This window comes from Dermacentor albipictus, chromosome 2 (assembly GCF_038994185.2).
Source record: "Dermacentor albipictus isolate Rhodes 1998 colony chromosome 2, USDA_Dalb.pri_finalv2, whole genome shotgun sequence".
NCBI classification, from domain to species: Eukaryota; Metazoa; Arthropoda; class Arachnida; order Ixodida; family Ixodidae; genus Dermacentor; species Dermacentor albipictus.
In genome coordinates, this window is record NC_091822.1 from 96,417,472 (window position 1) to 96,445,268 (window position 27,797).

A 27,797-nucleotide genomic window follows, 5' to 3' on the forward strand; every position below is an offset into this window, starting at 1 on the left:
AACTTAGCCGAGATTGTTATGCTTTCGTATAGGGTCTCGACTCTGCGATTCAGCCACAGGGACGTTTGCTCAGCCACCCTGGAATCCCTTATTGAGTCTGACTGACTGCCCTACTGAATTTAGATCTCTTTTCTCTTTTTCTACTGTGCTTTTCAATTAATGATTGTTTATTCATACTGTTGTTTTTTCTCATTTTAACAAACAATTTTGCCTTTCCACATCACTTACCCTACGTCATTCATGGAAATTTATTTCTGATCGCAACTTGGAATAGGTACTCCATCCATTTTTTGGCCTCCTGTGTTCTCCCTTATTGAAGCCAAGGGCAATGCCTCTTCTTTTGCAGGGCTATTGTTGAAGCCAATAATGCCTGCCTTCCACATGCACACTCACATATGCACGTCCAGTGCACTTTCATTTTTTCGACTCAGGTTAACTAGACTTCTTGGTTATTTCAATCCCAGCCGAAGGTCCCAGCCGACATACATTTCTGCGGGCCACCACTTTCATTACGTCTAACCCGAAATTAACCCACACTAGATCATTCAAACTTGATTGTTCAGCAAGCACATGCCCTGCTCCAATTGCTGCAGCATTAGCAGCGATAAAGAAAAAACAGAGGATGCGTCGAAAAAAGATGCTCTCTCTTGTCGAAAACGCCCATTCTCGGCATACCCATAGAGTGCTCCCTTTGGTTTCAGTATTTGCAAGCTCTACGTGACGGTTACGAGACTAAACACCAGACCCTTCAATTCTACCCCCCCTACCCCTACCCCTACCTCCCCCCCCCCCCCACCCGTCGTCTTCAATTTTTTCCAAAAGCACCCGCTCACCCTTAGAGGCTCCCTTGCGGCTCCAGCCCGAACGACACTGGTGCAGTGGTGTCGCCGCTGCCGCCACACCCCGACGATCCTGCAGCTCGAGCAGGCGCAGCAGCACCGACTCGTCATCTTCCTCACGGGATGCGGCAGCCACCGAGGAGCAGCCCTCCCGGCTGGGGTCGGCCGTGGCTCCGGCTGTGGACCCACTGCTGCCCGTGGCGCCCAGATTCCACCAGTGGCAGCAGCCGCCACTGGCACCGCTGGCTCCACCACTGGCGCTGTGGTGGGAGCCGTGCTGATGTTCCACATCCCGGTCACCAGACCTAAGAAGAGCGCGGGAGAGTTTTTTTTATAGAAAAGACAGAAAGGTCAGCCTATGCTGTGCATTTTATCTGTAGCACAGACTGGCCTTAACGAGCACACGATAAACCACAGAAACCACCTGCCATAAAGATGGAAAAACCGTCCCGTTTTATGGAAGAAAACTGCAATGCAATACTTTCTAGGCAATAGAAGATTCCCATTAGGCATGTACAGTATGGCCCACTACTAAACTGAAAAAATCATTGGTATATAGGACAAGTTCGCTATTTCAAATTCACGGGGAAAGAAAGCACCTGCTTCTATTTGACAGACGACCTTCCTATACGAACTGAGTTATCAGTGCTGGCATATTAACTTGGTCTTCCCTTTAATAAGAGTAAAACATATTACAAGATTCATAGGTAGCTAAATCATTGATAGCTAGCAAGGTTCTTGTTAAGTAATGTGATTAGCCTCCTGAGCATGTGCAGCACTGTTTTTTTTTTTTGCACAAGATTTGAAAGCACACGTTTTCGTTAAATTTTCTGATACAGTCGAACCCACTCATAACGATACTGGTTTTAACAATATATCGGTTATAACAATCAGAAGCTGCTGCACCGTCGACTTTTGCATGTTTTCCATGGTGAAATAACCCACTTACTACAATGCCCCGATGCCGCATTATTGGTTATAACGATGAAGTCTGGCTGCTGGGTGTCTGAGCCGAAAGGTAGTGAAATGCGGAATCCTTGAAAAGAAAAAAGAAAAAAATTGGAGGACGCTTAAGCTTCGCCTTCAACAGTCGAACGCGATAGCGTTATCGCACCCCGTTCGCACCGCCCACTCATTCGCTCGACATGCTCTTGAGTCACGCAAAGACGAAACGTGCGCCTGAGCAAGTGGAAGGAACCAAAGAACTCAGTGTCTCAGAGGGAGAAGCGATCTACGCGAGCCAAACGTCGTGATCGGCACGGACAGCCGGGCCGCGACGCGCCATGAAGGCGGACGCGATCATAGGGCTGATGCCTCGATGGGATCACCCTTTATATCGCTTGGGAGCACCACACAGATGCATGACTTCTCGCCAGCAGCTCGGCACACATCGCAGGGGACGCTTTCCCACCAGACACGCTACGGCGCAGCGATCATGTCAGAGGCATCCCCCCGCATCGGACACTGCACCCAGGAATCGCACTGTGAGCGGAAAGAGGAGCCGCGTCGCTTAAACACGAGGGTTCAAGTGAAGCATGGTGGAAGCTGGAAGGGGAGAGAGCAAAAAAACTTATTAAACGCAAGGGTACTGGGGCATCCTCGCACCGGTCCCCGCATGGCCCCAATGCGCTCAAACGAGACGAAGGGGAGACGCAGGCGAGTGGCGATGATGCGATGATGGTGATGATGCGGTAGGGCAGGCTGCCTCTACGTTGTCCTCACAGGAGGTCCAGCATGATTCAGTCCCCCTCCGGGGCTTCATTTTCGCAAGGAACCTTCCGCTGCACTATGTGTAGTGTTTGGATGCCTTGGAGAAAGATGTCGGCAGGTTTCGCGTATAGCTTGCATGGCTGACGGACATAGGCTTTTGTCGTGCAAGCCAGTGAGAAGTATGTGGCAAGATGCTTGTGGCAATGTCTCCTCAGCGTTTCTTCTGGATTTCTCAAGCTGACGGGTTGCCACGGCAGCCTTTTCGCAATGTTTAAAAGGCCTCTTTTGGCACCACCAAAGTAATGCCTCGGCGGAGCTCGCATATTGCTTGCCACCCGTGACACCTCTTTGCAGTTGTTATAGCAGTGTCATTCTTTAACGCCGGCAGCCCCGGCTTGTTACACGCGATTGGAACGCCTAGGAAACAGTTAAACGAGTGAACACAATCAGCGACGATGCGGAGGAAGGTGGTGAGGAGGGGCACTGGCCTCCCCACCATTTTCTCACATCAGCTCTGCCATCCCCCTATTTTGACTTTTTGATGCAATCCGGTTATAACAATTATCGGTTATAACAATGGAATTTTCGTGGCACTTGAATATTTTTATAAGTGGGTTCGACTGTATTTGATATTAGATTCGATATTCGTCTTCCTTTCTTGATTCAATTCGATATTTGATTCAAAATCTACTATTTGGTATTCGCACATCCCTAATATTTTTGCATTCTGCGCACATCGGAATGCTGCCCTGCGGCCGAGTGCTGAAGTTCATGAACGAGGGCACCAAATTATGATGACATAAGTGGATATGCAGAATGACGGAAGTTGATGATGATGACATGAAGGAGAAATGCATGCGTAAATATACGTAGCACAGTTGTTTTCTGGAAGCTGTAAGTCCAGTCTAGTGCTGTGCAAGTAGTCCAGCATAGGCCTCATACTAATTCTTGCTGTTGTGTGGTCACGAAATAATGTTCCTAGAATCTAACTGCACCATAGGATAGTGCTTCCCTGTCAATGCACGCAAGTATGGATGTCAGCGTCAACAAGGGACAGGTAACTAGACAGGTGGATGCAGCTCAGCAAATTGCAAGGTATTTCTGCGTCCAGGAAAACGTCTGTGCACAAGCTGAATTTTGTGGGTATCATGCTGCCGTGGTCGGCAGTGCGGTGAGTATATTGTACTTCAATGTGCAATGAAATCAATGTTACAGCAAAATCTCATTACTCTGGCCCACGTTAATTTGAAAAATAAAAATAATTTTGACCCACCTTCTGGTCCTGGTGTTATTTCAGAATCTGAATTCAGACTAACAAGGTTTTACAGTAATAATACTTCCAATAGGTGATATCCAAAATATCGTGTTTGATGCATCTTTAGCTCCGTAACTGGTTTTGGTGGATGCAGTTTGCAAAAGCATGGCCTTCGAGATCAGCTTCCATTACCCAGAGAGAGCAGTCACTGGGGCATGAATTGGGACACTAGCTACGACTATGTTTGTATGTGGACATGTATGCATTAGTATGCACATTAGCTCAGTGCCCGGAAGCTCGAAACACAGTTGGTTATTTCAAACCACGAAAGGTGTTTTGCAGTAAGACATTGATTGCCAGAAATAAAAATAAAGTTTGAAGGGTAAAAAAGGGTAAAGGGCATGGGTACTGCCTACAAGTACAGATGTTAACAAAACTTGAGATAAAATTTCTAGATAAACACCTGCACTTTTAGGCAGTACGTATGCCCTTCAACCTTTTGGTACTTCATGGCATTTCTTGGACATGTTATAAAGCTGGTTGTTCCTTCAATAAATTTTGCAATTGGCAGTTCAGCGCTTATCCTGTTGTGTTTGTTTTTTTATTTCTGTCCTCGTCCTCTTCACGCTGCTTCAAGCTATACTAAAAAAATGGAGGCCGGACTCGCCACCTCTCCAACTTCATCCCAAATCCTTATCACTGGTATGTCAGTGTGATGACATGGATTTCAAACTATTTTCTCATATTTCAACTTTTTTTTACATACAAAAGGTTTTCAAATTTGCTGCATAGTTCATGGATCTTTTAGAATGTAGTGTAGTCTTTCTTTGCCAGTAAAGAGTTAACTCGAACCAAAGAGAGGCTGTTAAAATCCATGATGCCCCGGTAAGCTGGTGCAGAAACTTCGGGGGAGCATCACCAATCTGCCTCATTTCATGTTTTCTGGCCTACCAAGCCTATTCCAACGGTAAGAGTGGCTTTGCTCATGTTTTAGAAGTGTCATTCATTAATACAGCTCTACTAATTTTTCTCCACCATGACCCCTTAACCAATCTGCCTCTCTCCCCCTTTGAAGCACGCTGGCAGGCGTCCCAGCAAAGAATGCAGCAGCCACTCACATGGTTTCCTCGTCAATGTCATTTTCATCCAAGGTGGAACCAGCACTGGCTCCTCCCTGAAGTCTGGTGACCCTGCCGTCCACTTCTCCTTCGCTGGCACACTGGGAGCAATGGGGCACACCGTCAGTGAGGATGAGGGCAGAGAACCAAGATTTTAGAAAACCTCTCTTGCAGTTGTTCACAATCTCGTGACATACAACTTCTCAGCTCTTAAAGTGAGGTGGGACACCTGGGCATTATTATTCTGGTATCTGGCACCATTAATGGACTTTCAATATACAGTCACTGACTGATCTTTCTGACCTGCTCGATTATTCAGGCTTGCCTGATGCACCGTCACCTGTTACATAGAATCAATGTATAGCAGCAACCAAATTTCAGACTCTGCACAGTGTACTCTTCAATGTGGAGGGCTTACACGAGGCAAGCCTGCCTTGTGCAAGGCCCAAACCCTGTAAAAAACTAAAAGAGAAGTGCAGGCCTTACATAAGCAAGCACGGCGTTCAGACATTTCTGCGGCTCCATTCCTGTCCAAAGAATCAGTCAACAACTGTCAGCGTGCCGCAATTTCCCACTTGTTATAAACATGTCTCGGACCATTTGCAGTGTGACACAACTGCCTTGCTAACCAACAAAGCTCGATCATTACTGCCAGCAAGTGGATCCTTCCAAGGAACCCTCTGCCCAAAGAAAACGCCATCTGTGACAAGCTCACAGCTATACCTTAAGAGGATCATGACAATGGTATTAATTTATGCAGCCTGCAGGTAATTTCACAGAGTTGCTTGTTCTTTCCTTTCCTTTGTTTTTATTTAATAAACATTTTAGTACCTCTCCCCATCCGAGATGAGAAGGTCAATGCACAGAGTTTACAACAAGGCTCAGCACTGCAACCTCAGCACTAGAGAGATGCATCTGTCCAGGTAGATGCATTGCCGTTGTCACATCTGCTCACTAAAACCGTCCCGACTAAATGCGAGCAGGGGCAACGAACAGATGTAAGCGCTGGGGCACAATCAGCGGCAAAGGTGCATACATGAAGCAGCTGCCTCATGCAGGAAAGCAGGGCGTGACGAGACCTACCTCGCTGCTCTCGGTTCCCGAGGAGTCAGCATCGCACGAGTCTCCAAGGCCCCGCGATACCCACCGATGCCTGGTAGACACTGATTTGGCACGGCAGGACACATCTGCAAGGTGATCGGAAATGGTGGCAATGACTACATCTTGCAACATCAGCAGCGAGCTATTAATGGCTGCAGTGCTGTAATAATTGAGGCATCATTTTGCATCATCAGTCACTCACTCTGTCATGAACATATCATATTTATTTGAATCTAGGCCAATAGCTTTATTTTCATATAATCATATACAAAACTCTAGGGTCGGCCTAGATTCGAGGATCTTAATAAACACGCCAGTTTGTAAATGAAAATCATAAATATAGGGTATAGCTAGTGGTGTTTAGAAAAGTCAGTATCGCAGCCGCTACCAGCTGTGCCAGTAGCCAACTAAAGTACACTAGCGATGTCGCCATTTTGACCTGTGTCGCATCGGCTCGCTTCATGGCGTGGCGTTGTCGTAATGGCACCAAACAGGCGATGCCACTATAGTGCGGCTTTCAAACGAAAAGCTGTGCTAGCCGCAGAGGCATCGTCAAACGCTTCTGCGTGTGCCGCAATGAGATGACAGTGATAAGGAAGATAAGCACGCGATAACAGACAGGAGCTGTGCACCAACATTGTGCGCCGCGTTTCGATGCGTACGAGCCGTGCCACAATGTCTGCGCATGCATGGGCATGCTGTCTGGGCTATAGCGACGAGCCTAGCAGCGATGACGACGTGGCGTGAGCTCGGCATGTTCATATTAAATAAATTCTGTTTTCATTTTGTGAACGCTACCCCACTTTTTTGTTCAGCCTACACTCAAGGTAAACTTCTTTTTTTATTTTTTCTAGCTTTGGACATTCGGCGGTCGGCTTAGAATAGGGGCCGGCCTAGATTCGAGTAAATACGGTAAGAAAATGGCAGCTAGACAGGGTTTCTTCAGTGCTGGAAAGCCATGAATATGTCTTAAAGCATAATGATAAACAATCAAATAGCAGAAACTCGGAGTAATTGTTGCCTTGAGCATGTGCACTTGTGTATTAAAAAAAATCTACAGGGGCATGATGCAAAGGATAGTTCGTGATCTAAAAGCACGGGAAGCACTCAAGAGAAGCAATTTTTGCCGTAATAATGTGTGGCATGTGGTTTTTTATAAAAATAAATTCTGTTAGGGCGAGTAAAAGCACTAATTCTCAGAGCAACCACCAAGACACATAAGGGCTGGTTATGGATACTCATGCCTGCTGCTACAGTGTGCTGCATGTGCCAAAAGTGCACGCTTTTTGAGTCCCCCTGCACGTCTTCGTTGATGCACAAACTGATACCACACTGTGACCTTTTGGAACCTGATAGGCGCGAGAACGCCGACTTTCACTGCAACCAGAGTATAAAACCAGCATTAAGCGAAGGCAGGTGTAGACTTCCAAAGCCCAGGCAGTTAGACTTTTGTTCCAAGGTATGACCTGCACTACACAGCACTTCACTTTAAGCCTGGCTGCAGGGAAATTTGCGTATTACAGTAAGGCTTGTGCGAGGGAATTTTGCAATGTTTTTGTGCATCAGTTGTGAGACTACAGCACCGATAACAAAAGAGAGATGCAAAGAATGAAGCCAGTGCAGTATGAAGAAGCCTGTGTCAGATGTCGAAGACGATGTACAAGCACAGTCAAACCGTGTTACAACAAAGTTGCATCTGACACAGAAACACCTTTGTTATTCAATTCTTCATCATAGGTATATATTCCTTACATGCCGATATTGGCGAGAAACATTTTAAATTAACTTTGTTAGGTCTGATCCATCACTGGGTTCATTATATAAAGGTTCGACTGCACTCATTTCAGAAACAATAGAAGTCTCTGAAAACATCACAGTTTCTAGGTAACGACATACTCTATATAATGACAGCCACACTTGAAAAGAGATCAGTTATAGCAAAGGAGCCACATTAGATATACAGTAAAACCTCGTTAAACCGTACCCGCTTAAACAGTAGTTTCGGTTTAAAAGTAGTAAAGTCAATTCCCCGACTCAGCGGCCATTGAACATAATGTATTTTGTATCCGCATAAACCGTACCAGCTTATTGCTTACGCATCGGTTAAAACGTAGCATTTCCACTTTTCGTCGCGCAAACACGGCGGTGCGTCGTCTCCATCGAGCGGCCCGGCAGAACAACAAGCCTCGGAGATCGGTACAACGGCCTCCAAGCGCCCTGTGCGTTTGCACGTGAAGCCGCATCAACATCAACATCATTCCGACGCCGCATGGACGCCGTGCCAGAGAGCGTTGCGGCGTCGTGCAAGCGTGGACTCGAGTCATGCCGAAGCTAGGATAAAAAAGACGCCGGGTGCTCAGCATAGAAGAAAAATTAGACATCGTCCGTGCTACCGAACGTGACATGAAGAAGTCGGCGCTGGCCCGCGACATGGATCTGCTGTTGACTACAGTGTGTGGCATTTGGAATGCGAAGTTGCTCGGCAGCGCTGCTGCGACCGCGAAGAGATGTCGGCTACGAGGTTCGACTTTTCGCGATCGTTGCCGCTGTTGTTGCCGAAGTGTAAACTAGCGACAGTGATGAGGACGACGCGGAAAGCGACGGCACGGGCTATTCAGGCCCGACAGTGGCAGAAGCTGCGCGTTACGTCAGCCTCATGAATGCGATCGTCGCAAGGAGAACAGGGGCGCGATAACGTAACTATTCCAAACGAAAAGTTTTCCGAACTCCGGCACCCGGCAATGAAAAAGGCGCCCCGGGACTTATGCAGCACTACTGCGCGCGTGCACGGAGAATACGTAACGCCAACGAGGAATCTGCCGTGTGAGTGTTTGCCGAGAGGAGGGGGGCTGGCTGAGAAGCTGGCACGCAGCTTCAGCAAGTTTGAAGCCGCTGTCGTCGTGCTAGGCCGCCGCGACATCAAACGAAAATAACACTTACGTCCCGCGAAGTGAATAAATACTGCATGTTTTTTTCCCCTTTCATCGTACTCTCTCTGAGTTCCGTTTTCGACAGGTAAGTGGGCGATCTCATGCTATTTCGCTTAAACAGTACTACCGTTTAGTACGTACTTTTTCCGAGCTCCGGCCGACTACGGTTTAACGAGGTTTCACTGTAGTGATGTGCTTGAAAAGGCCTAGGATAACACTTAGGCCCATAGTATCTGTGCGTTGCTAGCACAGCATTGTCAACACACACCTGGAGTGGCGATTGAATGAGCAAAAGCGCATATGTCACTGGGACCGTGTGCAACAGAGACCTGAACATTCTATCGCAAGTTTATTCAGTTGCAGCTTTATGCAAAAAAAGGTGTTAGCTTTATTCTTGTCTTGAGCACATTTGTAAGAAAATGAGGATTCATTATTGAAAGTCAACTTCTAGAATCTGTGCAAGAGTATGTTTCTCTAGGACAACTACTCACAAGGGATCCTGATCAAGGGAAGGAAATCTACAAAATAAAAAATTGACCACCCTGCCACTAGTGTGAAGAGGGGTGCAAGCGAAGCTCCAGATCCATGGCTCTTCAATGTCGTAACACCTCGGCTTTGCGCTCTTTTACGGCGAGGTCAGCAAGTCAACGATGAGCCGTTTCTCGAGTGAGTACCCGGCGAGGTTCATCAAATGGTGCCTGTTCTTCGGCTGAACACACGACGCGCAGCCCATTCCCGCACAGCCCGTTCCCACTGCCGTTTCTTCAATGCAGGCTGCTCCTCGGCAGAACGAACCAGACACGGCCTCCCCATTTGACTGCCGTGCCTGAACTGGTGAGAAACGGTGGGACCGTGATCACATCCTTTCCCTCTTCCAAAGAGAGGGGACGCCTGTGATTGGCTCACGCCGTGCGCTGCGTCTACTTCTTCATGCCGATAAAACCCCGCTTTAAAGGGCTCATATGATAAACCAACAGCAGCTGAATCGGTTAACCTGGTGGTCTCACAACCCGGAGGTCAGTGGTTTGAATCCGCAGCCTGACAAGCAATATTTATTTTTGCACGGCTCGGGTTTTTTCACATGGGGACACCAACAGTGACGCCGACGCGAGTGAGGCAATACAAGCTTCACTTAAAAATGGGTTGGAGAGAATATAGCAGGTGCCCCCATATGCCAAATGATGAGCGGCAGCTCACCACTATCCTTGGAAATAAAAGTGTATGTCACTGCATTCCATGGGTATCAGCACATGGGATAGAAAGCTGGAGGTTATCCAAGAAGCCTGAGAAGAAGTTAAGGAGTGCACAACGAGCTGAAACACAAAATAATACGCATAACATTAAGAGATGGGAAGACAGCAGTGGGGATTAGAGAGCAAATGAGGGTAGCCAATATTCTAGCAGAGATTAAGAGGGAAAAATGGAGCTGGGCAGGATATGTAATGCATAGGGCAGATAACCAGTGCTCTATTAGAATAACAGAACGGGTGCCAGGAGAAGGGAGGCGCAGTCGAGGATGGCAAGAGAATTCAGTGGTGTAATTAAATTAGTTAATTTGTAGCCACAGAATGGGGTAAGCCGGCACAAGGAAGTGATAATTGGAGATTGCTGGGAGACGCCTTCATCATGAAGTGGACATAAATAGCTTGATGATCATGATGATGACCTATGTCAATGAATTTCTAAAAAACAAAAAGAGTGCAACGCCTACTGAAAAGATTTTGCGCCAAAAAACACAACATATATGTCGACATATATGTCGAGTGCTTTCACCCTCATTAAACAGTTGAAGTAGCGCCCGTGGTGTTGTCGTCTTTCTTGTGTGTGTTGTGTTTTTTGGCGCAAAATCTTTTCAGTATGCAAGATCACCAACTAGCCCAGCAGTTAACTCTTCTAAAGTGCAACGCCTGTTTAACAATGCTGCACCAAGTACCCGAACTAACCTTTCTGTGGACCAGAGCGCAAAAGTTCCGCAGTAAGTGTGTCCACTGATGCAGCCAGGTTGGCTGCAATCTGCTGCTCCAGGCTGCCACTGCTATTACTAGCAGCAGTGGCACCAAGGGAGATGCCCTGCTGTCGCTGGGGGCTCGCAGGGGGGAGGTCCGACTGGGGTGAATCTGGCTCTGCGGTCCGACTTGGACCGGCACACTCAGCTGTGCTGCCCGGTTGTTCTGGTTACGGGAAAAGATGACGAAGGATGCAACGAACATCCCGACAATGCAAAAGCTGCCATAAACACATCCATTTATCCCTTTTTTTTTTTGCCCATAAACCACACCTTAGAAATTCCATTAAAACAGCTTAATGAGGATGCAGTCATTGCAGAATTTTCGCTTGGAAATGACATAACAGTGCCCTGCTAGAGGCTTGCATTCTAATCTTACAAATACCACTGCCATCAGTTGTGTCATTCTGAACAGAACAGTTCTTGAGGGGTCACCAAAGCTAAGCAGGGGTGCTGCTTCTTAAATGATCAGTTCCGGGGATGCATTGACCTTTGCAAGATTTCTGCAAGTAGCACTAGAAACATTGTCTACAAGCAACAACATCGCTGTACCAGTGCCTAAGCACAGTTTCAGGTTCACTGAAGGACATAGATGCCAAGATTTTTAGTGCTAGTTGTGCTAAATATTGTTAGAGAGGCTGCCCTGGTACTATGTTCGCTCGATACTCGGCCACGAGTAACCTCCGGGAATGATGACTGCCGATGGTTTCCCTCTTGCTGCAGAACTGTTTAAATTGAGGAGCCACCTAGAGCGAGGCAGCCATGGTGTTCGTGACAAACAGCTGTCCCTGATCATGAACCCCCGACCTCCCCCTTACATAAAGAGCATTTTTCTGTTTACTGCTACTGTTCTTAGCATTACACCAACAGCTATGACATCACCTCCTGGAAACATGCAACTGTTTTTACTGCCAATGAGAAAACTGTAACCTGGAAAACTGTAGTACCAAACCTGGCTAAAGCACACAATGACCTTTTTCTTTCTCCACTGCAATAACCTTTAATTTTTGTACCAGAAGCAATGGGTCCTGCTTCAAATAAGTACGTAAATAGCTCACCAGCGGCATTCTCCGAAGTGTAGGAGCTTGCCTCGTTCTTTGCCATTTCAGCAGCCAGCCTCTAAAGAAAGGCAAAAAAGAATGTTTCAGAAAAATTGCAAACTTCACATTTATTTCACAACAACGTTAAAAGGATGAGCTGTTAAGGTTAAGAAAAGAAAAAATAAGGACAGTGACGTGGCAGCAAATGTTTAGCTTATTCAAGGAGTGCAGCACTCATCCTCAATTTGACAGTGGAGCAGACATGCCATCTGAACTACACTCCTTGATGTGACTACAGCATACCTGCCAACATGTGAACCTTACGAGTAGTAAAAATCAAGCAGACAGAAGCAATTTGTGAGATAGCTTTTGCAAGATACATATGCGCTTTGCTAATCATGATTTAGCTTTAGAAGGAGCAAAGAAGTCGCAGCGTACCTGGAACAGCAGACACTGACAAACAAAACATTGTTTCTGGATAGCAGTTACACTTACACAAATTTACTGTTGCCAATTTCACCTGCTTCAGGAACGTCTCCATAAATTTGCTCGAAGCAAGTAACCCTCTGGCGTCCTTGCACCACCAGCCTTCCAACAGAACGTTCAGAAACCAAAGCTCTTTGCGAACAGAATTTATTCCTCATGAAACTTGATGCAACCATCATAAAAATTGTAAAACGAGTCCAAATTCATGAAGCTTACAGAAAATTCAGGAGGTGGCAGGCATGCTGCAAAGTTTCACTACAATGTACTAGAGAAAACAGCATTTCCAACAGCATGCAAACGCTGCTGTCTCTTTCTGGTTACTAACGACCCTGTCGATTGTTACGTTAACCTTCTTGAAGCCATATGACATTTCAAGTTCAGTGATCAATTGCAACAATTGAGTGAGTGATTGAGCGATGGGTTTACACATCCGAAGCAACAAAGCACAGTAGAAGACTCCAGACTAACCTCAGGTGGCCAAAGCTAATCTATAGCCCTTCGCTACAGCCTCCCTCATGGCCAAGCTGTAGCTTCGGGAAATAAGATCCCATCAATTATTACTATTATTATTATTATTATTATTACAAGTCATTTCTGTGCATTGAAGAAGGTGCCCAGCAAGACGAAGAGGACGATTGAAAAAGCGCTTGCACTGTTGATGGTCTGGCAGCTTCGCTGCAGCTTCTCCCTATATATATTTTGTTAATTCATTTTCCCTTATCTTCGCCTACTTTTCACTTTGACAGAGGTCTCAGGTACCAACTCGATGTAATGGAGCTCCGCAGTGGCTGTCACGTGTCCTTTCACACCGAGATGGTAGAGGTGGTGCCCTCCTTGGCGGTAGTGACGGAGTCAGTTTTCTGTTCACTTCCATGAGTTCCAGGTAAAAACGGGCGGACTGATGATGTCGACATGGAAGATTGGTTGGTGGTACAGTATGAACATGTGAGTAAGAACAATCGACGAAATCCTACAACCATGTTGGCAAATTTTATTTATCTACATGGGACGGCAAGGGTTCAGTTTGAGAACCATGAAGATGAAATTGGAAGTTGGCATGTTTGCAAAGAGAATTTGCGTGCTTTGTTCGGCAAAACTGTTGGCTGAAAGACAAAAAAAAAAAAAGAATCTGCTTCACACACACAAATATCTATGAAGTCTTATCTTCTTGAAATTATTGTGCGCAACAAACAGGGACGAAGAATAGAAGAAACACAAGGACGAGCGCTCGTCCTTGTGTTTCTTCTATTCTTCGTCCCTGTTTGTTGCGCACAATAATTTCAAGATGAATTTGTTCCAACTAGGCCGACTCGCAGTCTTGCTTAAGTCTTATCTGTCGTGCATGTTGGGCAGCATGCACGACAGGGTCGTAAATGAGAAGGCTGTGTGGCGAAGCCTGACTAAGTGGGACACGGTATAAAGAATAGCAGGTGCACTTTATCTGATAACCAGCAAGAACTGCATCCCGGTTGACACCATCATCCAGGGGCGATATTTTCAGGTGATCAATTTCGGAGATACTTGGCACCAGACGCATTGTGGTATACAATAGACAGTGTTCTGAACGTTGTATGAAGATAACAAGCTTGGCACAACGCCAGACATGCTGTCACTCATAAGCCATTGCGTTCAGAGCCAATTCACGTGAAATCTCACGAATGTGAAACTACAATAGACCCCCTTTAAAACAAACTCGAAGGGACCATGAATATTTGTTCATCTTATCAAAAGAATAATTGGCAACATGCCCAGGTGCATCCAAATATCTTGCTTCAAAACGGTAAATAAAGTAGACCTAAGGGGGGACCCGGGTCTTTGGGGCCGAAAATCGGCCCAAACTTCGTATTATCAATTTTTAATTTCTGTGTTCCTGACTCGTTTCCGCACCTATCTCCGAAATTTGGTTGCAAAATACTGAGTAGTTCTTCCGTTATCATGACCTAAAATGCGAATCTGCAAGCGTTGCCCTTAAAATTGGGAATTGTGCCCGATTTTCACCGTGCATAACTCAACAACTACGCGCTCTGCCAGTGCCATTTTGGAATCATTCGAAAGCTCACGTTTCTAGCTTTCTTTATGCATCGTCGGCAACATTGCAAATGCTGCAGTCATAAAAAAAACAGTAAAAGAAATTCGCGATGCACGCTAGTATTGGCCAGTTTGAGCGTGTGACCAAGATGGCGAGTGATGACTGCCTCCAAGGACCACAAGCATTCAAACGATGAAAACAGCCGCCATTTTGTCTTAGTCTTGCAACTGTGACGCTGGATATGCTGAAGCTTCCAAAAAAGTTTCGTTTCGTGAATCATTGTGGGCGGAAACATGCAAGATGCAATAAACTTCCAAAAGCAATTCTGTCGTCGCAGTCGGCAAGGATACCCAGCAGCTCGCTGCTGAAATCATACTGCCGAATGTCGATGCCTCAACTGCTCTGCCGGATCACGCATATCCACATGCCAGTTACACTTGCGTAAGAATTGAACACGGCTGTCGTAAGTGAAGAGGAAGTAACTAAGGTAAGAGCACATGAGCAAGCTATGCTCGACAAGATTGCATCTACAACCACCACGGAGCAAAAGATAACCATAAAGGCATTGTTCAGCGGTCTTAGTTTCCTCACGTGCCCTACGCTCATAGCCATTGCCCAGGGAGCAATCCCAGCAGTTTTCAATTTCGATGCGAGCCACCCACACCAGTTCTGTTCACTGCTGCCTCGTCGCCCATTACCTAGCTTACCCCAATTCTGCCACCTGCCGTTGCCGATTGGATGCGTGCCTTCGGACAATTATATGATGCAGTTCTCAGAGGTGATGGTGCATTGAAAACATGCTCACAAAATCTTTTGACCACTGTGCTGACTAGACGTAACCTAATTGACGGTACAATGGAAAGAGTGTTTTCATTGGCCTCTTTGGCTTGGGGCCCCACATATCGATGATGCATTGAGAGCTTTGTTGTCACCTTAAGAAGGTCCTTGCTTTACCACTACTCTGGTTTGGTGATGATGGAGAGTTTCCTGTTCTTGGGATGTGCCCAGAATATATACATCGTCGCCTGCTTCACAGCTGTTACTCGCAATGCCCGACCAGTGCTCCTATGAACTCATCCTTGGCATGGACTTTCTATCAGCCCATTGCAACTTTATCGGTTGTTGAACAGGTGCACTACAGCTTGTCCTACCTTGATGCTCCAGCTACAATTCAGCCTTTGTCAATTATGTTTGTCTGCCACTAGACCTGTAATTGTGAACTTAATGCCCTTTCTCTCTATTCTTGATGGCAATTATATGTTGATTGCAAATGATGTTCCGTTGACCAAACATATTTCCATCCCGAAAATCTTCTCACCATTACCAATAACAGCTCGTACATGCAACTTAACCCTGAAGACATGGCTTTAGTCAACGTCTCCTATCAATGAGTGCGCCACTTCTGCATCTATTGCTGACAATTTTTCATGCTCTACTACAGCCTACACACTACACAGTTCAGACGATGGTAATTTTGACAAAATGATCACACCTGACCTCCTCCCAGCAATAGGCTGCCAATATCTGTGTTGATGTCCAATCTCGACATCTTTGAAACTGATTACCAGCCTTTGGGCCAGACATTCGTCATCGCTCATCAAATCCACAAAGCAAATCAGCCTGAAATCTCCTTGGACCATTTCCGACATCTTTTTCGGTGGGCAAGTAGATCGCTGTAACTATGACTACATGACATGACATGCCATCACACGGGCACTGCCGACTGGCTGTGCCACTGACATCATAGCCTTTCTGCTTCTCAACATCATCCCACCCCCTTCCCCACGGTGCTCTGTGGCAACTGCTGACCGATTGCAGTCACTCCGTTCTTTCAAAAGTCATCAACTACAGTAGAACCCCCTTACGTACCGTTTACCAGTGCGAACATTTGCGGTCGAGAACACAAAACATTTATCGGTTCATACGTTCCCAGAAAACACAATTTTACGGCACCAATGTTCAGTACATCGCCAAGCTGCGATCGTATTATATGTTTTCTAGCCGCTAGATCCCATCTAAACAAGAAAATGCACGAAACACCCGCAATCAAGAATAGTACATAGCCGCCCATCATGGCGGCCTCACAATACTCGCACGCCCATCTCACGGGAAACGCCAGCGCGCACTCAGTTTCTTATTCTGGTACCAGCAAATCTCCTCCCAAGTTGTCGCATGCCGCATTCACAGCTATAGTCGGCAAACCTATTGCGATAAGCACCTTCACAGAGCGCAGGGCATAGTGCCATGGGTAGCATACTGCACGCTTTTGGTAAGTGATAATCCAACCACGCAGCCGTTCGCTGCTGTGAGTGCCATGTTTTACTTCAGTGGCATCCGCTGTCACCCACTAACTCAATTTTGTTTTGGTTTCCCATTACCACCTTAAAACACAACGCCATAGGAGAAGAAAGAAATGTCTGTTCAGCCGCGGAAGGCCGACCAGCTCAATATGCATCGGCATCTCGTGCCTCGTGTGCAATGACATGTGCAACACTTCGCATTACGCAAATGTCAACTGCAATTGAGCCTGTCAAATTTTATAGTTATTTCGGGTTGTCTGTTTTCTCGATTAGTACGCTTTTTCTCAAAACATATGAATGAGGTTCTACTGTAAATTCTTTGTGTTCGACATGTCGCAAATTAATCACCAACTACTACCTGCAGGCAAATGGATTTACTGAGTGCTTTAAAGGGGCGAGAATTTGAAGTTAAAATAGACTATGTCAGAGATACTTTGCCAAAAAAAGTACTTCAATGCGTTCAGCAGAAGTGGAGTTATTGGCAATTAAGCTTCCCTACTCGGTGCTTTTGCTCCTTTTTCAATGACTTGCACTGTGAAGGCTACTGTGGAGCGGGGAGTGCCCGCAACACTCCTCCTACTAAACGTCACCATGGCACGCAGTTCAAATACGATTTTGGATGTTCACATAGACACTACCACTTTCGGTTTTCGTGCTTACGATGCGCCAACCACGGTTGTCTTCAGTGAGCCGCAGTGCGCTCAGTTGGCAAACTCGTTGCAGCACCCCACGATGGCCATGGTATCTACACTACGTAGCAGACCGCAGCCGCATGAAAATGTAGTGCGTATGCGCAGCGTTTGCTTTGTGAAAACAGAGCTAGAGTATGCACTCATGCTCATCTGCTCCAGTCTGGCTGTGCTACGTGGTGCTGACCAGCTTTGTCCTGCACCAGCTTGACTGACAGATAGTAGCTACATTCAACTTGCACATTTTGAAGTCAAAAGCTCAATACAAAGTGGAGTCTGCCACGGTGTCTAACCAGGAATAGCTAGAAATGAGTGCACGTTGGCAAGCGTGCGTGTGGTCTGACTTTAAGTTCAGGCTAGTTCAGTGTTCACAACTTATTGAAATTAGCAAGACCCAACAGCTGCGACACCGATAAGCAGGGTGGCAAAAGTTTAATTCCTACCTGGGCAGCCGTAGCCAAATGTGCGCAGACAGGCGGCTTGTTCCCGAAGTACATAAGTAATATGAAAATTCTAAAGCAGATCTTCGCTTACTTCAGCCTGTTTATTAAACTGGGTCAATAAATGTACACAGTAACAGTACGAAGAAGCACACTGATCCAAACACCCTTCTTGATTCATGTCAGCTATTGGCCAATAGCAGCCCCATATGGTAATCTGCTATATTACAAAATAAAGGGTCCAGAAAAGAGTGAGGAGCAGGCTTCTGTTGAAAGAGCATTTGAGAAAAAAAGTGACTGCATGCTCCACTTTTGAGCTCCATGCACCATGCACGATTGCAAAATATGGCTGAGACATTCACAGCAGCGTATGCTACCCGTGAACTGTTTTTTCACCAAGCCCATTCAGGACCCCTTTAACCACACGCTTACCATGATGCGATCCATTTCTACAGATCACCATAATTGTGACAGCACTTGGCCTTATGTGACATTTGGCTACAATTCATCCCATCCAGACACTGCCGGCTATTCCTTCCATTACCACCCCACATTTCCCTTCAAGACCCTACTTTCCCAAGCTATGCATGCTCCTATACAGTACACTCAAGATGCTGCCATCATTGCCTTCGGATTGCACTGAACCGCTACAGCCTCGCAGCTATAGGTGAGCAAAATAAAGAGCACTCACCCAGACCCACTAAAAAAATATACATTTAGCTTAAGGCTCACTGGGAATAAGGCTTGCCAAAAATCAGACTCATCAGGGCTCATTCAGACTCCTGTAGACCAGACTCAGCAAGGCTGAATCGGGACTCAGACTCACCAAAAATTACACCTAGCCATGCTCACTCAGACTCGAACACATCAAAAGCAGACCAGGACTCACTTGCACTCAAACTACTGTATTTATTCGAATCTAGGCCGATAGTTTCTTTTTCAAATAATCATTAGCCAAACTCTAGGGTCGGCTTAGATTCGAACATTTTAAAAATGCGCCAGTTTTTAATTGAAAATAATAAATATGGTGCATAGCTAACGCCATTTAGAAAAGTCAGTATCGCAGCCGCTACTAGCCGCGCCAGTAGCCAACTGAAGTACACGAGCGATCTTGACCTGTGTCGTATTGGCATGCGGCGCAGTGTTATGGTAATGGCACCATACAGGCGATGCCACTGCAGTGCCGCTTTCAGTTGAACAGTTGTGCTAGCCGCAGAGGCATCGTCAAACGTTCAAGCTGAGCGGGTCTTCGACAAAGGAAGACGCTTTTTGCGTTTGCCGCAACGACATGACAGCGATAAGGAAGATAAGCGCGCGATAACAGAGAGTTGTTCGCCAAGATCGCGCTGCATTTCAACGCGTACGAACCGTGCAGCGCTGTCTACGCATGCATGGGAGCATGGACGTGAGCTTGCGCGTCCGCAAGCGTACGAGGCTAGCAGCGATAATGACCTAGAGTGAGCTTGGCATGTTCATATTAAATAAATGCTGTTTTCATTTTGTGAATTCTGCCCTCGCTTTTCGTTTGGCCTACATTCGAGGTAAGTTTTTTAATTTTTTTTTTGGCTTCAGACATTCGGGGATCGGCTTAGAATTGGGGTCGGCCTAGATTCGAGTAGATACGGTAACTAGAACCATAACAGTGCAGGCTCACTCAAGACTCGCAGACTCACGGACTGCACTAACTCGGGCTCACTCAGAATCATTTACTCAGACTTGCGAGATCATGGCTGACACTCGTCCAAATTCACAGAATCGTTCATTCAGACTTGCAGGTTTATAACTCAACCTGACTCAGAATGAGCTGCTTACTAAACATGCTACAGAAATTCTGAGATTTGTCCACTAATGCGTAAGCATTTATCGGCTCAGCTGCTACTCTGCTTTTGCTTACTTATTTAGCTTGTGAATGTCTACCCATTGGACTGCTCGGCCATCCTGACCATGCCTACCCATTGCTACCAATCACTACTATTACACTATTATAACAATTACATGACATGATTACATGAACATGACCAATTGTGCATTTATTTTGCATATATAAAGCATCACGGAACAAACAAATTTTGCCGGGGTACTCGCTAAAGAATGCTTACATACTCTACGGTCCATGGTTTCAATTCTGGTCAGATGCTCTTTTTTTTTCTCTAACGCTAAGAATCATCCACTATTACACTATTATAGCAATTACATGTGTTTACTTGACCAATTATGCATTTATTTTTGCTATTTAAGGCATCACTGGACGAACAGATTTTGCTGGCGTACTTGCCAAAGAATGCTTATGCGTTAAAAATATACACAGTGTTCGATTCAGAATCAGCTCTACATGTAAACTCAAAGCTCTTTATAACTAAACAGGATATAACGAAATAATGTATATAATAAGAAAATGAAACCTCAACGGCGAATAAGTTGTGCATACACGCCAACCTCCATGGAGCGAAAAAGTGACTACCGTATTTACTCGCATAATGATCGCACTCGCGTAATGATCGCACCCCTGAATTTTGTAGTCAAAATTCGATTTTTTTTATTTCTCGTGTAATGATCGCACCCCGAACTTGCCGCAGCGATATGTGGTGTTCCAAGTCTAGCTAACTATGATCGCGCTTACCATCTGTCGAATGCTACGCGAACGACTCGCCTGCACGCACCAAACATTCTTAAGTGGATGCCTCATTTCATTACTTTCATCACTTTACGCACTTCCATGACAAAAAGAGGTACCACCAAACTTGTCTTTATTATGGGTAGGCTTTATAATCGTTGTGGTCAACAAAAACAAAAGATGCGCCTTTCGATTCTTTTCATCTGCCCTCGTCAGCACGCAACAAATCGCGCGCGGCAATAATAGTAGCCACGTTTACACGGATACGTTAAATGTGTACCCTATTCATACGCCGACGCTTGTAACACGGCTAAGATATTCGCCCACCCTTAGCGGAAACGTGCCGTGTTAGGAGAGTAGTGAAACCGGTGCCGCAGTTTCCGCAGCACACCGGCCATGCATTTCTGTCACTGGCAGCTAAGTGCGCCCGTCTGTTTCTGTCCCCTCAAAGTGGACATGGCTACGTTATTGCCGCAAACTTGCCGATATTAACGATATTATTCATCACTGATACGGAAGAAACTGTTTCAATGCACGTAATGTACTCACGAGAAGAAAAAAAAATCGCGTTTGGCGCGTTCGGCTTGCTCCGCCGGCCGCCATTTTTGTTTTGGTGTCCCGCACCCGCATCCCGCAGCAAACGCGGGACGAAAAAAAAATTTTTTTTTTCGTGGGAAATTTAACCCGCGTAATGATCGCACCCCTGAATTTGCGTCAATTTTTCTGGCGAAAAAAGTGCGATCATTATGCGAGTAAATACGGTAATGCTTTTGGCCGCCGCAGCTAGCAACGGCCAAATCAGACCCAAGGGCAGAGGTTGGCTTCCGTCGGTCGTCCATCGGCACTATTTTTGGTTGTTGATACTTGGTTACTATTGGGTTACTTCCCACCTTCACTTCAAACACTTGTTTTTCAGTGCTGTTACTCCTCCTCGTTGGCTGTTCTGTTCTGTTCTGTTCTGGTTGTATAAGTGGCCACTGCTTGTTTCGCTTACACTATGTAGTTAGAAGAAGCCTTACTTCCTGACGATGCTCCATCCATGCAGAACTGCAATATATTGTGCATACTGTCATGCTTTGGAAAGGCATTTGATTACCATTTGGCTTAATAAAATGTGCTTTTAGTGGAACAAGGCAGAGAAATTTTAGTGTCATAAATGTTGTGTGGCAACTAAGAAATTATCAAATTTGTGCTAAATGTTGTTCTTGATGCTTACTGATAATTTGCTTAATGCTTACTGATAATCAGTCGGGGCCGCCTTTGTTGACACAAGGTTTACCTGAGTAGACAGGATCGAACGAAATGATGCAACATGGACAGAGGGCACCACAAATAAGCAGCGTGTATTTCGTTAAGTGCAAAAATCAGGCCGATTACCCGCCGATATGCACATAAATCGTGTCGGATATGCGGCAAATAACTTCAGACTGCTTCAACAGCCATCAATTTAACCTACATGCATAACCGTGGGACCAATCACATGATGAGCCACCGACATAAACATACTGGCAGCAAGCATTCCGCGGCAGCTTGCAGCCCGTTAACACATCGGCCAGTGGCGAATTTTAGTCACAGCCACACTGACCAGGCGAATGCCTGATCAGCACTGCTTCATCAAATAAAGTTACAGTTTGGTGCCGAATCGACACATATTTGTAACAGTCACACAGTACTTGGGAAGCTAACAAACCTCCTCATAAACGAAAGCGAGTGTGCAGGGTGGCAACAAAGTTGTTCACAGCCACCACATTTTCGACACACGGAATGGCGGTCTCCTGTTACCGACGCTGTTTGTAGACGCACATCAATCTTCTTTTCTTGTATCTTCGAAAAACTTGCCACAAAACTAGCCTTGGATTTACACGGCAGACACAAAAGTGTCATGAACTGGTAGCATGCAGTGGCGCAGATGGCAGGATGAACAGGTGGAGTAGGAGGAGAGGGGGGGGGGGGGTTGTGTCGCGTGAACATGCTGTGACCATGCAGATTGTAGAATCTAGACTGCCCCGATGATAACCCACCTGCCGCAAAGTTCGGCCGGCTAGCCCTTCTACATTCCGGAAGAAAACTGGGAAGCAAAACTTTCTACACAATAAATAAGATTGCAACGAAACACAGGTCCACTGAGAAGCTCACTGGTATTAAGCACAACGGAGCGTCACTAATTCCTTAGTTTCAGAGGGAAAGAAGCAGTTGATTCTATTCAACAGAAATGCTAGTAATAAAAATATATATTTTGCAGACCTTCATATACCAGAACTGAGCTGTAATCATTGCTGACATATTAATTTGATGTTCGCGTTAAATTTTAATAGAAATAGACTATACTCTACGTCTTGATTTTTATGTACTTACGTTACTGATAGCTTGCAAGATTCTTGTTATGCTATGCTAGGAGACTTCCGAGCATGTGAAGCACCCTATTTTCTTGCCCAATGTTTGTAAACATTAAATTCTGTGAAACAATTACTGATATTCAATTCAATATTCAGCTTTTCTTTTCTTGATTTGATCCAATATTCGATTAAAAATCTACTATTCGGTATTCGCACATTGCTAATTTATAATGTGAACACACGCACTCACCGGCACTAGCTAGCACTCACACTCACGTCCACTCAGTGACAATCCCTTGTGTTCACACTCACGTGCACTCTGTGAGGCTCACACCAATTAACACTCACCAAAAGTCACTCATATTTATACTGGTGTCCATTTATCCGCCACTTCACTCCTGTTTTTGTTTGCACTCGCACTCGTGAAATAAGCATGAGTGATTTGGTGTACGACTCATGAGGAGGACGCCTGCTTACAACTATACCCCAGGGGCTGGACAAAGGTGTATAGAAAGCACACTCAATGGCAACTAGCTAAGTAACTATAATCTTAGCTAAAGCTCATATTTCACAAAAGTAGAATAGCCCATTCTGGCACCTTACATTTCAACATTGTGATATATTGGACATAGTCCACTGCTTGCATGCCCACACGTAAGCTCATTCTTTCCAACAAACACAAACACCACTCCTGGATACAAACACAGATTAACTCAAGATTATGCGCAATCATCCTCCCATGTCTTGTGAACTGAAAAACATGTGGAATGACTGCAATTCAGATGTACTTAATCTCACACAGACCCATGCTATCCACAATTTACTCCGACTCACTCAAGATCCAAGTCGCATATACTCAGACTCACCTCAACTAAGCTCGACTCACTGTGACTAAACTTGTGCCCCCTCGGACTCACCTTGACTCACTGAGACTCAAATTCCCACCCACTTGGCCCCCTTAAGTCACTCAGACTCACGCCCCTAGAATTCACTCGGACTCTCTGAGACAGACTCACCAGTCATTGTGAGCGAGTTCACCGACTTATGCTCACAGCCGATTCAAATGCCCGCAACAATAGCCATCGCAGAACTGTTTACGTCTCTCCGGGCCTCCTTCGTAGGACTTGCCACCCCGTTGGTCTGTCTTTAAAGCTTCTCTCTCACTCCTCCAGACCACATATGAGATCGCCCCATTGGACAGTAGCTCACCATCTTCCATGCCCTCTAGGGATGTCGTACAAGTCCTCCGTCTAAAACCCCACTTCTCTGGAAACAACCCTTCCCTTCCCAGAGTGCCAAGACGGCCTTCCAGTCAGTGGAGTTCACATGTTACAGGCCATTCCAGCACATTTTATAAGCTGCTCAATTAAGCCCTTTGGTTGTAGCTTCACCCCATATATATTTTGTAAATACATCTGCCCTTATTTCTGCCTACTACTGATTCCCTGTCACATTATTGGATTGGGCCTCAGACTAGCCTTTGACTATAGGTTCAAACATCTTTATGTAAACCTTGTAAACATTTATGTGAAACTAAATTAAATAAAATTCCATCATTGTCATCATCATCATCATCATTGTTTTTGTTAGTAGTAGTAGTAGTAGTAGTAGTAGTAGTAGTAGTAGTAGTAGTAGTAGTAGTAGTAGTAGTAGTACGTGCAGGCACTCACAGTGATTAATGATGAGAACCCCATCCAACAAGCAGCTCATGCAAGACGGATAGCATGAATGTGCAAGCCATCCTCATACAAATGCACAAAAGGCTCAACTTATTTTCACCCACACGACTTTGACCAGTAATCACAATTGGTAGCCGAATGGGAAGTTTAGCGACCAATCGTCCAGCACTAGTTCCACAGTGTTCTCCTCTCAAAGTGGGCCTGACCAGGCTTGACTCTAAAGCGAACAGAAGTGTGCCAGCATCTTAGCACACTCGACGACACAAGTGCCAGGGAGAACACACACACCTCCTTGAGCTGCTGCACCTGCTGCAACAGCTGGGCCTGCTGCGCCTGCAGCTGTGCCAGGTACCACTGCTGGTCCCGGCACTTGTGGAAGAAGGTGGGCGGCCGCACCTACACAACACACGGAAGACACTGTGACTAGAAAGCCACCACTCCTATAGCGTCTCTATGCAACAGACAGCATTAGCAGGGCGTCGCTTACGCTCCACTCAAATTTCACGCGCTCAGCTGGCTGCAGAGAATTGCATCCACTTTTTTTTTTTTTAAGGAATCTCTCCCAATCTAACAGACACACGAGCATCTCCTAGAACCATTCAGCGGGAGTGTGTGGTACAGTGCCCACGTACACTAGGGCTCTCAGTGAGCAGCTGTGTGCAACTTATTAGCAAGCACCAGTCTGATTAGAACAGACCACGAATGCTCTGCTAAAGCTGCCCAATTACAAGGAAATGTTTGCGCAATCGACATTACACAACTTCCTCTAATGTAAACCAAGTAGATACCAAAAAATTGTCAAAAATGTCGAGTTCAAAATAAACAGTACAGGTGTGCAGTAGCAGTGATGCAGAGAAGCGTCGTGCATGCTATAAAGATTGCATGGCAAACCTCTATCTCAAGGCGAGTAATCAGCATGTTATAATACCCTTGTCATTTGGGCAAGTTTAGCGTTATATTAAGTGCCCTTACTTAGCCACTAGTGTCATTCGCAGGTTGTAACATGGGAACACTTAGTGTCACTCGCTGCAAAATGCATTCAGCGACAAGTATGTTCGGCGAACTCACATCGCTGCGCTGAACTCTGTAGCCTCAGTAGCAATGCTTAAAAGACACATAAACTGATATTGAACGCAGATTTGATAGTAATTTTAAACCACCTTTTTTGAGGCTGTTAAATGTCATAAGCTAATAAAATGTGTTATGCTTTAAAAAAGAGATAGTGTACTACTCTCGATCTCAGGCTTTTTATGCATAATGGCCATGCACTTGTTTATGCCTGTGTGAGCCTGTGCTAGCCACCCTAATAACTGTGTAGCCCCCGTCATTTGTTTTGAGTTTATTCGACGGAAGTAGTGCATTAATGATGACACGGCTGGATAGGAAGACCAAGGCGCTCACACAAGGGGTGCTTTGATAGTACCACTTCTCACCATTTTGAATGACGCTTAGGAGCGAGGTTAAGGTGGAACACTACCCTTGCTCAGCTGATGAATAAATCTAATGGAGCATGACAGCGTGTTCATTTAACTCATTGGTCATTTTACAGGCAAGCTGACTGCACGTCGCTTGTGCCTTTGGCAGACACGCTCGTGAATATGCAAAATTGACGCAATTCTCGGCCAAGCGCATGAAAGGTGAGTGGAGTCTCCCGCGTAGTCAATAAGTGACAAATAAGCACTGAAATAATATGCTCCGAATGCTCGCGATTTGTTAGTGTGCCATCTGCAACGAAATCGGGCATGTTCTTTCTGCTTGCTTTGGACGCGACACTCTCTTGTCCTGATTCGTGATGATCGAAAACATTGTTGCAGTTGCAATGAACTCCATCTTTCGCACTAGCCTTTATTCTAAATTCTCTTTTTAACCATAGCACACTTATCTAGAAAACCATGCTTAAAAGATCCGAGGACACCTGAGCACTTCTTATGAGTTGTGAATGCAAAAGCATTGATGTCCAACTGAACGCCCTAGAGTTTTGCACTGCGAGTAATGCACCGTAGCGGTATGTGCTGCCCAAGCCAGCAAGCAACGGTGTCCACTAAGGCTGGCAGGTACGCGCAGCATCTAAGCCCAGTGAGGGTAAGAGAGGGATAAATGTGGACTGCATGCCTGCTTTGTAGAGTGAGATGGCGGCACCACACGCGAACGTCCCAGGACTGCCTCTCCCAACAACAACCCGCGTTGTCCCACAGTGTCGCAGCACTGTATCTGCTCTCTCAAAACACGCTGGTGACGTGGCTTCACGGCCATTCCCTACCCTCACTTTAGGCGACATTTCGCTGCTACAGACGATGGATTTTTCACTCAATGAGCCTTTTCATGCTTTTGCATTAATAAAACATATATATGTTGTGCCTCCTGATTCACCCATTGCAGCGCCCTTGTCTACAAGTGCAGACAAGGGTGCTGAACTTTTCTAAAAGTAAAAAAAAAAAAAGCAATGACAACTTGAAGCAATTGCCACAGAGAAGGTTCGAATTAAAGAGGAGGGTCATACGTATGCAGCAGGGCACGTTGAGTACTTAATTTTAGTTTTAAAATAACATAGCATGTTCTGAAATCGTTTAGCTCTTTTTTCTCAGTTTGCACTTTTTGGCTAAACAAAACTTATAGGAAAACTACAATTTCAAACTGCTTCACCGAAACCTGCTTTCAAAGTAGTTTCTGAGCTTAAATACTGTCAGGAACAAGATGAGGTACTTTTTATGATTCGAAATTTTTATTAACACAAAAGATTAATACAGATCTGACACATAATGACAATGAAAAAAATTGAAGCTTAGCCTCAAAGTGATGACATTGTTACAGAAATGTAATGAAAAACGTGCAACTGGCCTTAGACTGCACCATAACACCCTAAATGTGTCTAACAAAAACAATCAGTGTGCCTTCATTATTTCTGAAATGATGGTTTTCCTAAGGTGGCATGCCTTATTGGTTCATATGACAGCCATAACGTCTTTTCTATTCAAACTATATTAATGAGTTTACAAGTAGTACTTCAAACAAGAAGATACGTAAACCTATAATTTTTTATAAATATATGTGCAACAGTTCAGAAGTTCATTTTCAGCTCTCTATGCCCTCTTAAGACTAGCTTGCACTGGTTATCAAGTTGTTGAAATTAAGAGTTTTTTTGCCTTTAGTAGGCTTAGTAACATAAGTTGGCACCACTGATGTCTAGCTGGTCCTGACATGAGCAAAAGGTGTGTCCGCAGAGTGG

The 27,797-nt window shown here is 45.4% G+C and overlaps 1 protein-coding gene across 2 annotated transcripts in view; it reads right to left on the bottom strand.

The window, feature by feature from the left end:
* LOC139056006 (E3 ubiquitin-protein ligase TRIM37-like) overlaps positions 1 to 27,797 on the bottom strand; it is a 62,486-nt gene that overhangs the window by 12,859 nt on the left and 21,830 nt on the right. The window contains exons 9-15 of one of the 2 annotated variants that reach the window (XM_070533769.1): positions 24,860 to 24,967; positions 13,248 to 13,382; positions 12,017 to 12,077; positions 10,897 to 11,124; positions 6,006 to 6,109; positions 4,923 to 5,023; positions 834 to 1,144 (exon numbers count right to left, since the gene is read on the bottom strand). In XM_070533769.1, the coding sequence (XP_070389870.1) occupies positions 834 to 1,144; positions 4,923 to 5,023; positions 6,006 to 6,109; positions 10,897 to 11,124; positions 12,017 to 12,077; positions 13,248 to 13,382; positions 24,860 to 24,967 (1,048 nt within the window). The remainder of the gene's footprint in view (positions 1 to 833; positions 1,145 to 4,922; positions 5,024 to 6,005; positions 6,110 to 10,896; positions 11,125 to 12,016; positions 12,078 to 13,247; positions 13,383 to 24,859; positions 24,968 to 27,797) is intronic. The other variant, XM_070533770.1, reaches the window with a different exon arrangement.